General features: G+C 44.6%; 1 protein-coding gene across 4 annotated transcripts in view; it reads left to right on the top strand.

The window, feature by feature from the left end:
- Positions 1–16,483, top strand: part of CNOT2 (CCR4-NOT transcription complex subunit 2) — a 186,568-nt gene that overhangs the window by 127,570 nt on the left and 42,515 nt on the right. For all 4 annotated transcript variants that reach the window (XM_082256076.1, XM_082256079.1, XM_082256078.1 and 1 more), the window contains exon 10: positions 12,890–13,046. In XM_082256076.1, coding sequence (XP_082112202.1) covers positions 12,890–13,046 — 157 coding nt within the window. The remainder of the gene's footprint in view (positions 1–12,889; positions 13,047–16,483) is intronic.

The raw sequence follows: 16,483 nt of genomic DNA, 5'->3' as shown, positions 1-16,483 counted from the left end.
TAAAGCGCCCCCATCGCACGCAGGAGTGAACCCGTACGTAAGTCGCTCACACATGTAAACCGTATTAGCACCACACATGTTGAGTATCGCTGTGAGCGTTTGAGCGAGAGCAATGATTCTAGCACTAGACTTCCTCTGTAACTTTAAACCAGTAACCTATAAAGGCGTTTAAAGCGTCGCCTGTGGAGCTTTTTAAGTACCGTAGTTGTCGGTCTTCCACAAGTGTTCGCAATTTGACATGTTTAAGTATCTTTTTCCTGGGCATAACATCAAAATTTGAGGTTTGTAAAAAAAAAAAAAATTGGGGTATGGTTTTTTTTTTAAATTGTTAAAGTGTGTGTATTTTTTCCCCTCAAAATTGCGTTTTCAAAACTGCTGCGCAAATATTGTGTGACAAAAAAATTGCAGCGATAGCAATTTTATTCCCTAGGGACTCTGCAAAAAAAAATGGTATGTTTGGAGGTTTAAAGTAATTTTCTAGCAAAAAATACTGATTTAAACTTGTATATAAAAGTGCCAGAGAAAGCCTGGTCTTAAAGTGGTTAAAATATGACCATATAACCTACAAAAAATAAAAACCACAAACTAGTACATAGACATACATCCAAGAGCGAAAGAAAAAACAATTATTTTAATAAAATAAAGCCAGTTCTGATAAGAAATCTAGATTGCCTCTAAAATACTATAGATGTTGTCCACATAAACAGGGTGAACATGGAGAATCATTTTTGTTGTTTTTTTTTTTTGGTCTGAGGGCTCTAAGAAGGGTTTTCCAGCTTTACACTCCTCTATTGCTAGGTGGATTTGGCCAGTGTTTTCTCGTGCCTGTAGCTGGAATAAGGAGCTTCCATTTCCGATAAGGCACATTCTACTAGGTCTTTGTTGGCACATCCTGGGTATTTCAGTATCAGGCTTTTGTTGCTTAGCTGTGTAGTGCTGCTGCTGCCTGGTCTTTGGTTTACGTGTTTACAAAGTTCTACCAGTGTAGATGTTCAGGCCTCTGCTGATCAGTTTTGGCTGCAACTTGTTGGCCAACCCTTTGGGAAAAAAAAAATCAGTGGATAAAATGCTGTGTTGGGGTGCAGCTGCATGGCAATCTATATTGACACTAAACATTATCCTGGAGGTGTTGCTGAAGATGTGTGGGACAGCCATTTGCACTGCTAAGTGTTCAGCTAGGATATATGATACTGGAAAAGCAAACATTCGCAGCGCTGTTAGATTGTGTTATAAAGTGCAATGGTGCTAATGCATATAAATGTATGCTAACCAAAAAATAAAGTGCATAAACTATGTGCAAAATCACGTAATTACAGTACAGTTATGAAATGTGCAACTTATAAAGTATCTAAATACATAAAGTGCAAAATTGGGTATGGACCACAATCAAAAAAACATATCTATAAAAAATATATTAAAGTGTATAAGTGATAAAGTGGCTGATGCTGTTAATGTGAAATGCTCATCATAACATAAAGTCCACAAATTCCACCATAGATGTGCAAAGGTGCTGATAAGTCTTCTATTGTGAATTCAGGTGCTTGACCCACCACCAACAGGACAATTGTAATGAAGGCTTACCAGATGTAGTGGACCCAAGATGATGTCTACTTGGATAAAACGTGTCAGACCTACTGCTAATGCCTTCTTTTATCTACTTGTACAAGCGCTATACCATCAAGTCTGTAAGTGTGTTTCTTCTTTCTTACTATTACATTTTTTAAGAAGATACACACTATGTGAGCTTTTTATATCTTTTTGAAACATTTAATCGTAAAAAAGAAGAAACGCACTTACACAGACTTGATGGTATAGCGCTTGTAAAAGTAGATAAAAGATAGCATTAGCAGTAGACTGATGCATTTCGTCTAAGTAGACATCATTTTGGGTCCACTACATCTGGTAAGCCTTCATTACACTTGTCCTGTTGGTGGTGGTCAAGCACCTGAATTCACAATAGAAGACTTTATTAGCACCTTTGCACATCTATGGTGGAATTTGTGGACTTTATGCTATGATGAGCATTTCACATTAACAGCATCAGCCACTTTATCACTTATGCACTTTAATATATATTTTATATATATATATAATGTTATTTTGATTTTGTGGTCCATACCTAATTTTGCACTTTATTGCCTAGTACTGTAGTAATTTTGTGGTTCTTATGCAATTTTGCACTTTATGTATTGAAGTATTTAGATACTTTAGAAGTGGCACACTTTAGCACTGTAATTACGTGATTTTGCACATAGTTTATGCACTTTTTTTTTTTTGGGTTGGCATATATTTATATGCATTAGCACCATTGCACTTCATAACACAATCTAAAAGCGCTGCAAAATTTTTTGCTTTTCCATTGTCTTCACAAATTGTCATTTTGTTGTTGCTGGCTGCTGTATATTTCGGATAAGCGCAGTATATATTATAACCGTAGGATATATGATACACCTTTTGACATCTTTAGGTTTGAGTAATTAATGTTTAATAAATGTTAATTTTTTTATGGTAATGCTCTATGCGAGTTCCCTGTTCTTTGCTCAATATCTGAGGAACCACTGGATTATCAATCACCGTAAGCTGACTGTAAAGTGGCACATCTGTATCGTGCATAGAACCTTCTGCAGCAAAACTGACATTTATCAGGGGAAAAAAAGACATTTTAATTGCCAGCAATACAATACAATTAGCAGCTCTGCAAACAATAATAATAAAAAAAAAAAATCAGGGGCATGCAGCCTGGCAGGTCAGGAAAGGGGGGGGGGGGGGGTGAGACGAGCAATGTTCAAACCAAACTTTTTCTCGGCTGAACCTTTTGCCCGACTCTATTTACAACTACTTTTGTGTCCATTGTTGGTCTGTATGTTGAGGATGTGTTGGCAGTTTCTTGGTTGCAATGTTACTCATTTTACTGCTTTGGGGTGTCCCATTTTTTTTTGTTAAGACGTGTCCTGTACTGTAGGATAAAGAAAATGGTACGTTTGACTTGCTTATAAAATTATTTTCTTGGCATACAGTATAGAATACAGCAGCCCTCAAAAATTCAACTCTCCTGCTCGCATTTTGCGAGTTGATTGATGAACAGGGCGAGTAAGAAAACAGGGCTGTGCTGTAGGGGGAATATGCAGCTCCTCTCCTCCTCCTGTCACAAGTCTGTGTGTGGTTCATAGCCCAGTGAGCAGCCCCCCCCCCCCCCCTCCAGGAATGGGAGAGACTGCATCTGCTCTGCTTTCTCCCGCCCTCTCTCTCTCTCTCTCTCTCTCTCTCCCTGTGCCTGCACACTCAGTGCAGCCGTGCCTGTGTGAAGATATGTGGGCGGGAAAGTTTCATTAGCAGCACAACAAGCAGCAGCTACATGGTGAACATTGAGTAAGATGAGCACTGTGATCGGACTTACTCCTACGTGGGCGGGACTGAACACACAACACACTCGGCAATAGGCCAGTATGGTGAGGAGGTGGAACGCACAGCTGCTTCCGAGGTGGTTAGTGTGCGTTCCACTATGTAGCAACCAACAGCATGCGGACATCTCATTCATCCACCCTTATACTTGGCCCCCCTCTGAGACCTGCAAACCGCCCGGGACTAATGAAAAGGTACTGTACTCACTACTTGAATGTACAGGCAGGAGGTCTCCCCATCCCCCTCACATTCTCAGACAAACTTCTACAGGTGGGATTGTTAAGTCTGATCTAGCACACATACACTTCTTCTCCTAAAAAGGTCAGCCTGTTACACATATATTGCTTTCTGTGTATTAAGCCCACTGTCCTTTCTCTATCGCTCATTGACAGACGTAGTCTTCTTGATTCTCAAGAGCTGGGTTATGTTGTCTCCGCAGGAGTAGGACTAGGCAGAATGACAAAACGTTCTGGCTCCACCCTAGGGGGCAGTCCCTGAGGGTATATCCTCCCTCTCTCTGCTACAGGGAATCAGTTTTTTTCTGTCTAGTCAAAAAATGCCGGACTGGGCGACACTTGTGGTCACCCCAGCCGGCCTACGAGCGCGTGCAGACCAGGCATTGCGCTTGGTCGGCCGCGACATATTCAAGTAAGTATGCGGGGCCGGGCGACGGGCTGGATGTGAGATCCAGTGGTCACCCCGGTCTCTGCCTAAAAGCGCGTGCAGACCAGTGCGCTGAGTCGGCCGCGACGGAGTCCCAGTAAAGGGACTGACTTTGCGAGTTAAAAGCTCGCTTGGACGCCAGGACCAGAGAGTCGAGGCGTCCACAAACCCCCACCTCGGTGGAGAGGGTATTATGAAGAGAGGGTGCCTGTCGGTTCGGTATGGTGAGTAAAACGTTCCCTTTTTTTCTCATTTATGAGGCAGTATATATTATGGGCCCCTCCATATATGGTCAGTATATATCTGACACTTACAAGTCCCCCTTGTAATACAGCATGTGTTTGTGGGAAGTGGACTTGGTTCAAGAGCTAGCACTCTACCCAGCAGACTGTAACATTACAGCAAACATAGGAGGTATAATCCTACCTTATGTGCAGTGTATCTCTGTAGATCCATATGTCACCTCTCAGCAGAGTGCAGGTGGATGTGCTGGGAAGACGATATCGGCGGTCCGCCGCCATTTTGCCGTAGACCGAATGCATGTATGTCCTCAGGTCACGCCGGCCGCCATGTTTTTGGAGTCTTATGTCTCTTCTATGGGGGCGGCCATGTTTTGTGAGCCCAGCTTCCTCGTGGAGGGCTGGGAACGCCGGAAGGCGTACACAGGGGGCGGAGCCACGCCTTCTGCCCGGGAAAAAGCAAACAGCTCCTTCCAGTCTGTGTAAGACAGACGCTGGCTGCAGTCTGTTGGAAACTGCACTGCATCGGTTGGTGAGCCTTGGGGGTCCCTCTCTCTCTCTCTCTGGGATCGAGAAGCAGGTACTCTGAGGGGCGCTATTGCGCTAGGGGGAGACACACAAAAAAAAAAAAAAAAAAGAGAAGTTTTTTGTTTATTGCTGGCAAAAGTGTCCTGTATTAACATGGACCCTGCCACTCATGTATCTCCTCCGGATCCCCTCGAGGGGTCTGCGGGATCCTCCAGCACCCCATTGACAATTGAATCTTTGTCAGCCATTATGGAAACTTTTGTGTCCCGGGTGGAAGTGGCTTGTCAGGGACAGGGCGCAAGAAAGCGACCCCCGCCTAACCCCTTATTATCTGAAACCTCGGATTCAGACTCTGAGCCTATTTCTGCAGTTGCAGGTACTTCATCTGGTATTGGTGTCTCGGGTCCTGTCTCTTCAGACAGTGAGGAGGATGTTTCGGCATCAGCCATAGCCCGAGAGGAAGCGTTGGTAAACGCACTCATTGTATCTGTTCAAGAGACCTTAAGGTTACAGGGTATTCCATCAGAAATAGCTGAAACTGAGATCCCTTTTGGGACTAAAAAGCGCATCAAGGTGGCAAAGGTTTTTCCATTGCCCAAATGTTTTGGCAATCCAATCGATGAAGAATGGCGTCTGCCAAAACGCACTTTTAATATTTCCAAACGCATTGACAGGCGTTATCCGTTTGAGGAAACCCTTATTAAGAAATGGACAGAACCACCTGTGGTGGATTCACCAATTGCTAGATTGAATAAAGCCACGGTTATTCCTTTGGAAGACGCTCCGTCTTTTAAAGATCCAGTGGATCGCAAGATAGAAGCTATGTCTCGCACCATGTTTTCCTTGATTGGATCAGCTTTCAGGCCAATAATTGCTATTGGTCTGGTTTCGCAGGCTGTAACTGAATGGACTAAGTGGTTACGCCGGGACTTAGAAGAAGTCCCTCAGGCGGTATCAGATTTGTTGGAACAAATGATACAGGGGTTACAGTTTGTATGTGATGCGGCGTTAGACGCCACTCCATTAATGGCGCGAGCATCAGTCTCAGCAGTGGTTCTCAGGCGTACACTGTGGCTAAAAGGTTGGATAGCCGACCAAGGTTCCAAAAAAGCATTGGCTAATATCCCCTTTTCAGGAGAACGTCTATTTGGAGCCAACTTAGATGAGATCATTAAGGGTCTCACCGGTGGAAAAAGCACCTTTTTACCGCAAAATTTTAAAGGTAGAGGAACTCGTCAAAGACGAGGGCCTTCTTTTTCTGCTCACAAGAGGTTTTTTCGTCCAGCGGGTGAAAAAACTAAGTCCTCCAAGCCTCCTGCAGGAGGCGTCAGGGGTCGTTGGTCGGGCAAGCAAAAGCCCGCCCCCTCCAGACCTGAAGATAAACCATCCAAAGCCTGAAGGTGCGCCCCCACCCATAACTGGGGTGGGGGGACGTCTTCGCCGGTTCCCGGATCCATGGCTTTCCAGAATCCCGGACAAATGGGTTTGCGAAGTCATAAAGTCAGGGTACAAGATCGAGTTTCGATCTCTCCCACCGGCGCGATTCTTCCCTTCCAATATCCGACTATCTCCGGATCGTCTAGAAGATCTGCGGAGAGCGGTCACAGATCTACTACAACAAGGAGTGGTAGTCCACGTTCCTTGGACAGAACGGTTTCAAGGGTTTTATTCAAACCTGTTTACAATACCCAGGAAAGAGGGCAAAGTGCGTCCAATTCTGGACTTAAGAGCACTCAATTCTTTCGTCAACATAAGAAGATTCAGAATGGAGTCCATTCGCACGGTAGCAGCCTTCCTGCATCCAGGGGATGTCCTAGCGTCCATAGACATCAAGGACGCCTATCTTCACATTCCCATTTTCGCAGGACATCAGCGTTTTCTACGCTTTTCCGTAGAGGAGAACCACTATCAGTTTGTGGCGTTACCTTTCGGTCTCGCCACGGCTCCGCGGGTCTTCACAAAAGTGTTGGCCCCAATGTTGGCACTTCTGCGCCAAAGAGGTATATCGATTCTAGGTTACCTAGACGATCTTCTGCTTCATGCAGAGTCTCCTCAGACCTTGCTACAAAACATAGAAATTACTATGATTTCTTTACAGGAATTCGGGTGGCTGGTGAACCAGCAAAAGTCATTTCTGGTTCCCACCCAGAGGCTCGAATATCTGGGTCTAATTCTAGACACAGTCAGGACGAGAGTTTTCCTTCCGGTAGGGAAACTTCGAAAGATTCAATCAGCAGTCCAGTTGTTACTGTCCAACAGCTGGTCTTCCCTTCGGACTTGCATGAGGGTTCTGGGGTTGATGGTGGCTTCATTCGAAGCAGTCCCATTTGCCCAGTCCCATACCCGAATTCTTCAGCAAGAGATTCTCCTCAGATGGAATCGGAATCCGGAGTCCCTGGACAATCAGATACGATTGAGCAAACAGACCAGAGAGTCTCTGGTTTGGTGGCTTCGGTCTCCAATGCTCAGCCAGGGAAAGTCATTTCTGCCAATATATTGGACGATAGTGACCACGGATGCCAGTCTATCCGGATGGGGAGGAATTCTCGGGCAATTATCTGCCCAGGGACTTTGGTCCCCGGAAGAATCCAGATTACCGATAAATGTATTGGAACTGAGAGCGATCAGACTTTGTCTGATTCACTGGACCGAGCAGCTCCAGGGCAGCCCGGTTCGGATCCAGTCGGACAATGCCACGGCTGTGGCTTATGTCAATCACCAGGGGGGCACCAAGAGTGTCCGAGCGGCCAAAGAAGTGGCTTGCATTCTTCGCTGGGCGGAACGATTTGTTCCAGCAATCTCTGCGGTGTTCATTCCGGGGGTGGAGAATTGGCAGGCAGATTATCTCAGCCGTCAGACCCTGGATCAGGGGGAATGGTCCCTCCATCCAGACGTTTTCCACCAGTTGTGCCTACGGTGGGGCACCCCGGATGTGGATCTGTTGGCATCACGATTCAACAGGAAAGTTCAGAGATTCGTGGCTCGCTCCCGCGATCCTCTAGCAGAAACCGCAGACGCACTGATCGCCCCGTGGGGGCAATACCAGCTAATATATGCCTTCCCTCCTCTCGCGTTACTGCCAAGACTTCTTCGCAGGGTAGAGGAGGAAGGAATCCCAGTAATCCTGGTAGCTCCGGACTGGCCTCGTCGAGCTTGGTACGCCGACATGGTCAGACTGGTGGCGGACGTCCCGTGGAGACTTCCTCTCAGAGAGGATCTACTGTCTCAGGGACCGATCTTCCATCCTGCTTTACGATCGCTGGCTTTAACGGCCTGGCTATTGAGACCCAGGTGCTGAAGGACAAAGGTTTGTCAGCTTCAGTTATTCCTACTCTAGTTGAAGCAAGGAAAGCGACTTCCAGAAAGATTTATCATCGCACATGGAAGTCCTACATTGCATGGTGTGAACCTTTGGGGTTCCGTCCTCGGTCTTATTCGATTAGTCGAATATTGGCTTTTCTGCAACAAGGGGTTGAGCAGAAACTGGCCTTGAGTACTATCAAGGGTCAGGTCTCAGCATTAGCCATCTTCTTTCAGAAGCCTTTGGCTACTCATTCCTTGGTGCGGAATTTTATCCAGGGGGTGCGACATCTGGCTCCGCCAGTGCACGCGCCGTTACCCCCCTGGGATCTTAATTTAGTGTTGTCGGTTCTTCAGAAACCTCCCTTTGAAGATATTAGGGAGATTCTTCTACCCACGTTGTCCCAGAAGGTGGCCTTCTTGGTGGCTATTACTTCTGCACGCAGGGTGTCAGAGCTGGCCGCATTATCTTGTCGTTCACCATATCTGGTGGTTCATAGAGATAAGGTGGTTCTTCGTCCGAATCCATCCTTCCTACCAAAAGTGGTTTCAGAATTTCATCTGAATGAAGATATTGTATTACCTTCCCTGTGTCCTAAGCCCAGTCATCCTCGGGAATTTGCTTTGCACTCCTTGGATGTGGTCCGGGCGATCAGGGTATACTTGAAAACGACAGACTCGTTTCGCAAGACGGATTCACTTTTTGTGATCCCAGATGGACCCAAAAAGGGGTTGCCTGCATCTGCCGCGACCATTTCCAGATGGATCAGACAGACGGTAGTGCAGGCTTATTCTATTAAGGGTCGGGAGCCCCCGTTCCCTGTTAAGGCGCACTCCACTCGGGCACTTAGTGCGTCATGGGCCTTTCGCCATCAGGCGTCAGTGGTCCAGGTGTGCAAGGCGGCTACCTGGTCGTCGGTGCATACCTTCTCTAAACATTATAAAATTGATGTAATGGCATCGTCTGATGCCTCATTTGGCCGCAAGGTTTTGCAGGCCGCAATTTGAGGAGACCAGTGGTCTACCTCGAGGGTTTTTTTCCGTTGGAAAATTTTTTTCTTTTAGTCTCATTCTTTGTTTATAATGAGCCTTTAAAACTTCTAGTTTGGCACCGGTTGGGCCTACTAGATTGGATTTGATTTTGTCAATCCCACCCCTCATTTGTGGCACTGCTTCTGGATGTCCCAGCTCTTGAGAATCAAGAAGACTACGTCTGTCAATGAGCGATAGAGAAAAATGGATTTTTGTAAGAACTTACCGTAAAATCCTTTTCTCTTAAGCTCATTGACAGACGTAGTACCCGCCCCTCTATCATTGAGTTGGGTTGGGTTAAATTCTCTGTACTGCTTTAAACAGAACTGATTCCCTGTAGCAGAGAGAGGGAGGATATACCCTCAGGGACTGCCCCCTAGGGTGGAGCCAGAACGTTTTGTCATTCTGCCTAGTCCTACTCCTGCGGAGACAACATAACCCAGCTCTTGAGAATCAAGAAGACTACGTCTGTCAATGAGCTTAAGAGAAAAGGATTTTACGGTAAGTTCTTACAAAAATCCATTTTTTACACTATCTAAGCAGCAAGTACATTGTACACGGGCTTGATACTCTAGCTCACCTGTACAGGTTTGGCAATTCTGATGCATTGATCTAGAACCCCCCTGCAGGATACACTTCTCCCATTTGTTTTGTGACCAGATGAATCCGGTTATGTATTCTGGATTGCACACCACTGATGCATTGATCTGGAAAACCCCCCTGTTGGATACACGTCTCCCATTTGGTTTTGTGACCAGATAAATCTGGATATATATCATAGATTGTACACCACCATCCCTGAGCACAATACTCCATTACTACACATTTTTCATGACTGCATGCATTTATCTACATCTAAAATGGAAGATCATGAATCTCCATGTCTGCATATGTTTCATGACTGCACTTATTTGCATCACAAAACTTAAGATCATAAATTTCCATGGCCACACAATTCTCATGACTGCTTTTATTTGCATCAAACAGCCCTCTCTCTCCCTGTCACCCCCTCCCCCCACCCCCTTGTCTCTCTGTCAAACCCCCTCTCTCTGTTGTTGTTAATATTTATTTTTGTAACTTAATTCTGAATAAAACATTTAACAGTGTCATTTTATGAGATATTTTATGAGGGCGTGTTTAGGGGCGGAGCAGGGTAGGGTTTGGGTGGGGCAACAAGTGGCGAGTAACTCTTAAGGCCTGGCTAGTAGCTCAGGACTTGAAATTTTGAGCCCTGGAATACAGGACCCTCTTCTTTGTGACTTGATCCTACTATTGCTTATTACAAAACAGGCTTGCATGGTGTGAATGTTAGTTTTGATTGGCTTGGCCAGTGTCCAGTCATCGGAAGGTGTGGCATATAACCCATTTGTTATGATTGTGAAGACCCATGTCCTGTACAGGATTTTACAGGCAAATGAAAAATCGTTTCACAAGTTCACTGCAGAGTTGGAGATTTGCTGTTTTAAAGTATTTCTACTATAGACTGTAACCTGAATTATTGAGTCACATTATTCAGTTCATGTATTTAAACATTCATCTTTCTGCCTGGAATGCCATATTCCACCATTGTGTTCATACCCATTGGCTTATGACTCATCACACTGAATCCCCAGGAGCTTTTGGCCAAAAACCTTTACCAGAAATTAAGAGCTGCATGATTCTGGATAAAATGAGAATCCCGATTTTTTTTTTTTTTTCCTCCCTTAGCATAAAGATCACGGTTCTCGGCGTAACATCTTTTACATTATTCAAAAAAATTGGGCTAACTTTACAGTTGGTTTTTTTTTTCCCCCTTAGCATAAAGATCACGGTTCTCGGCGTAACATCTTTTACATTATTCAAAAAAATTGGGCTAACTTTACAGTTTTTTTTTTTTTTTTTTATTCATTAAAGTGTATTTTTTCCACAAAAAACTGCGTTTGAAAGACTTCTACGCAAATACAGTGTGACATAAAATATTCTGATCGCTATTTTATGCTCTAGGGACTCTGCTAAAAAAAAAAAGTAATTTTCTAGCAAAAAAATACTGATTTCTTTCATTCATCGACCGGACACAGCGCTACATAAATCATAACTGGTGGGTTATATTGCCTCCTCCAAGAGTAGAACTAGGCAGAACAAAAAACACCAGGCTACGCCCATGGGCCATCCTCAGCTGGTATATAACTCCCCTCTCTGCTCTAGGTAATCAGTTTAGTAGCAAGCAGTATTAGAAGTATCAGAACTCCATAGAGGGGTGGGCGCTGTGTCCGTCGATGAGAAATGGATTTTATGGCAACTACAAAAATCCCATTTTCTCTTTCGTTCATCAATGGACACAGCGCTCCATAAATCATAACTAGTGGGACGTCCAAAAGCAGTGCCAAAAGGAAAATGAGGGGTGGGCAAAATAATCCAAGGATAAACATAGGAGACCTTAACCAGGAGACAGCAGTTTTAACTGAGTCACAGGAGCCCCGTCTGAAAAATAAAGGTTTAAAAGAAAAAAACACCCCTCAAGAGGTGTCTTGTAACCCTTTATTTTAAAGCACAATTAAATCATGCAATTTTGTTGTGTGTTTTTTTTTTTTTTTTGCTAGTGTATTCTTTGGTGCCTTGCAATGGGGCTGTCCTTTTGCATACATTTGAGCTGATTTATGAAGGTCTTGGGTGCTGTTGCTGCACAGATCTTCTACATCAACCAAAGCATTAATGTGTATAACTGTGTCCGTAAATACTTATGTAGCACTATCAGGAGCTTGGAGAAAGTGTGGGAAGATCAAGCAGTTGATAAACATAGCAACTGTCAGACTTCTGGTGACCTCTCATTCATGGATCTCAAGGTAGAGTCCAAATATGTAAAGCTGAATAAGGTGACTAATGTACAGTTCTTATTAGAAAGCTTTTATAGATATTTTAATTTTTAAGATTGAATATTCATAGCCTTGCAAAAAAGTGGTGACTGGTTCTCTTTTAAATGCCAGAACACTGAGACCACCCTGAACATACCGTAGTTTAAAAGGCCCTTACAGAATACCTTGGTACCAACATTTACACTTTTTTGGTTTTTATTTTGTTAAATTCTTTAAAACCGTATTAACTCCAAAGCAAACATTTTTAATCTTTTGCAGCTTACCACTTCCTAGGTGTGCTGGCTGCGTTGGTTTTCTTTTTTAGGCTTTGTTTTACTTTCAGCTAGCTTACAGCCAGTAAGTCTGTTTTATTTTTAAACAGAGCAAGTTGTCCTGTAGATGTTTGAGGTTATGGCTGAGACAAACCATTTACCACTGACAGGGGTTATAAACTTTATTTATGTAAAACCTTTATCCCTAAAAGGAAACTGTTGCTGTAACTGTCTAAAAAGTGTTGGAATTTGGCTTTAAAATATAAGCGCACTTAAATCTGCTAGAACAATTAATCCTGCCCTCCCCCAGACTGACAATGCTGCTTTCCAGAGGTGTCTCTCTTGCTCCTTCATCCAGAGTATAAGCACTCTAATACAGAAGGTGTGTTATTGGCCGGTGAAAACAGAGGGGAAAAAAATCCTAATAAAGAAAATTATTGCAGTCAACACATCCAATGATTGGTAAGCTGCAATGTATTACATTTTTGATTTTGGGTTTATTACCACTTTTATTCTCTACACAGTCCTGTCTTTTCCTGTTTTAATTAACAGGACCTCAAGCTCTTGTCAAAAATATTTTGTTAGATGTTTCTAATCATAATTGCTGGTATGTCTTGTCTAGGCCGCGTTACCAACATTCCTCAAGGTATGGTGACCGATCAGTTTGGCATGATTGGCTTGTTAACATTCATCAGGGCAGCTGAAACAGACCCAGGGATGGTACATCTTGCATTAGGAAGTGACTTGACAACACTAGGCCTCAATCTCAACTCTCCAGAGTAAGTCTGTTTTTGTTCTTTTTGTGATTTTTACTAATGTCCTATTGTTTTTATACAAACCAAGCGATGTGTTTGTCAGTCTGTGCCAATTCTGGCAAATAAAATGTTCATTAAACAGTGTTTGTTGGCATTCTCTTTTTTAATGAAGTATGTATTTGAAATTCAAAAGAAATTTGCAGTTTTTATAAATGTTTTATGTATACTTTCTTTCTGAGAAGCATTTAACTGGATTGATTGCAATAGAATTTATCGGAGTGTACTTTTTTTGATCATACTCGACACCCAGGTTTTTTTTTTTTTCTTCTTGCTGTAAACAAAGAGTTATTCCTTATTTAAATATACTGTTTCTCAAAGAACGATCTGTGTTGCCCCTAGCATCCCATTGGTTCTCTATGTCAGGTTTCTAGGACGTATGACAGACTGGAAAGGAGACATTTAGAAAGTAGGCTTTTTCATGAATTGTGAGTTTCAGTATTTTTTTTCTTCTCTTAAGTTAAAGCTACCATGTTGCCTCGTCAGGGCAAACTAGTCTACCCTCACCTTTACAGATACCTACCTTTCCGACACTCCCCAGCACATTATGACATACACTGTACTTTTGGGTGTGGGGAAGCAAGTGATCTTTTCCCATTCATCCCACAATGCAGTGCTCAGCACCTAAGCGATCAGTGGTCAGGCCTGCTTACCAGAGTCTGGGAATTGTCCTTAGTCTTGTTTTGAGCTTGAGAACTGAGCTCATGGACTGTTACTCGGTGCCCGCAGGGAAGTGCAGGAGAGGTAAGTATTAGTTGTAACTTTGCCCTGAATGAGTTGCACTTAGTAGTGCCTGACTTTGTAATGTACTGTATGTTTGTTTGAAGCTTTATCATTGCCAAAAATTGAAAGTACACCTATCATTTCTGGCCTCCAAGTAAATATGCACCGCAGCAATGGCAGCCTTGATTTTTCAAGGCATATAAGATACTGTTTCTCTATCGCTCATTGACAGACGTAGTCCTCGGTGATACAGCACCTTCGGGTTATGTTGCCGCCACAGGAGCAGGACTAGACAGGAAATTAAAATGCTCTGGCCACACCCTAGGGGCAGTCCCAGAGGGTATACCCTCTCTCTCTCTGCCTCAGCAAATCAGTTATTTTCTGTCTAGTTAGGAGTAAGGACCTAGATACCTTGCTGGGATCTTCGGTCCTGTCAAGATTTTTTTCTTAAGATTTTTTAGACATCTTTTTTCTCCAGTGTTCCTGTGAGATCTTCAAGCAAGAAAGCTGAACTGGGCGACGGGCTGGATGTTGAGATCCGGTGGTCACCCCAGTTCAGCCTACGAGCGCGTGCAGGCCATAGCTCCGCGCTGGGTCGGCCGCGACAAAAGTCCCATTAAGGGACTGACCCCGCGAGTTAAACGTCTCGCTGAAACGCCAAAGACCATGAGTCACGGCGTCCGTATTGGTCGACAGCCCTCCCGCCCCGGTGGAGAGGGGTACTGTCAGGAGTTGGTGCCCGCCTGGTTCCGGTATGGTGAGTAGTATGTTCCCCCTTTTCCCCCTGACGGGTCTTGTGGTGAACGCGGGCCCCTCTCTGTTTGGTAAGATAGAGTCCCCCTCTATCCTATAACATGGCACAGATCCCCCTACTTTGAGTGTGATTTTATGTGCAAAAAAGCCAGGAGGCTTGGTTTGGGAGCTAACAATCTAATTGTATACATGTTTAAAAGATTGTAATCAGTGGCAGTCTGGGAATCTTACTGTGATAAAGAATAAGGTACCTACCAGTCAGAAGCCACGGACATGTAGACTGCCTTCCTAGTCAAATCTCCAGCTATAGCAGGCCTTCCGAACGGCCATGCCGGTACCGCCAACCACGCCAAATCCCCATGCAGAGATAGTGTTGTGTGCCCTGCAGCACACCGCTATTCGGTACAGGCCGCCGCCATTTTTTTTTTTGCTGGATTGCACGAGCCGCCATTTTGGCGTAGCCTCGTGTCTCCAGCATGGGGGCGGCCATGTTTGAGGTGATCCAAACACCTCGTGGAGCTAGGGGAGGCGCCGGAAGGTGTGCAGAGGGGCGGAGCCGCCTCCTTTCTTCCTGGGCAGCCAGCCAAAAGACTTCCTGTTAAGACAGCGCTGTAACCTGTTGCAGTTAAACTCTGAGCATCAAGTGGTGAGCCTGGGGGTCTATCTCTCTCTCTCTCTCTCGATCGATAGGGATCCCTAGCAGGTAACACTAAGGGGCTTTTGTGGCGCTGGGGGTCTGAAAAAAAAAAAAAAAAAAAAAAAAAAAGTTTTTTATTTTTATATTATCCGGGAAGTTACTGGAATAATCATGAACCCTGCCACACAAATTCCCCCACCTGTTTCCCTCGAGGGGGCCACGGGACCCGCCGGTGTGGAGGCATTTACAGCAATTTTGGAGTCTATGGTGGCTCGGGTGGAGGCGGCCTGTCAGGGACGAGGGTCAAGGAAGCGACCCCCGCCTACCCCTATATTATCTGACACCTCTGACTCAGATTCAGAGATGGTCACTGCAGTTGCAGGTCCCTCTGCAAGGGCTGTTACCTCAGGTAAAGCTCCCTCAGACAGTGAGGAGGACGTTTCTTCTCCCGCTATAATTCAGGAAGAAGCATTGATGGACGCACTAGTTGTGGCAGTGCAGGAAACCTTAAAACTTGAGGTTTTACCGGCAGAAGCAACTGAAACAGAGATTCCTTTTGGTACTAACAAGCCCATCAAAACGGTGAAGGTTTTTCCTGTACCCAAGTGTTTTGGTAATAAGATTAAAGGAGAATGGGAGCATTCTAAACGTACCTTTACTATTTCCAAGCGTATTGCTAGACGCTATCCGTTTGAGGAATCCATCATTAAGAAATGGACGGTACCACCAGTGGTGGATCCACCTATTTCCAGGCTGAATAAAGCCACGGTTATCCCAGTGGAGGACACTTCGTCCTTTAAGGATCCGGTGGATCGAAAGATGGAAGCAGAGTCCCGCACTATCTTCTCTCTGATAGGGTCAGCATTTAGACCAGTAATTGTTATTGGTCTAGTTTCCCAGACACTTACGGAATGGGCGAGATTGGTACGCCAAGACCTTAGGGGAAAAGATATTCCCCAGGAAACATCTGATTTGATGGAACAGATTATACAAGGGCTACAGTTTATCTGTGACGCAGCCTTGGACACTACTCCCCTATTAGGGCATGCATCTATGTCAGCGGTAATCCTCAGACGTGTGCTGTGGTTAAAATGCTGGTCAGCTGACCTAGGTTCCAAAAAGACCTTGACGAATCTCCCCTTTCAGGGGAATCGTCTATTTGGGGCCACCCTAGATGAAATCATTAAGGATGCCACTGGGGGCAAGAGCACTTTTTTGCCACAGGCTGCTAAAGTTAAGGGACCTCGCAACAAACGAGGACCTTTCTTTACCGCCCATAAAGGGTTCGCAC

This window comes from Pelophylax lessonae (genome assembly GCF_965119305.1).
Source record: "Pelophylax lessonae genome assembly, chromosome: 4".
NCBI classification, from domain to species: Eukaryota; Metazoa; Chordata; class Amphibia; order Anura; family Ranidae; genus Pelophylax; species Pelophylax lessonae.
Note: the sequence above shows the minus strand (reverse complement) of the source record. Positions and strands in the feature narration are given on the sequence as shown.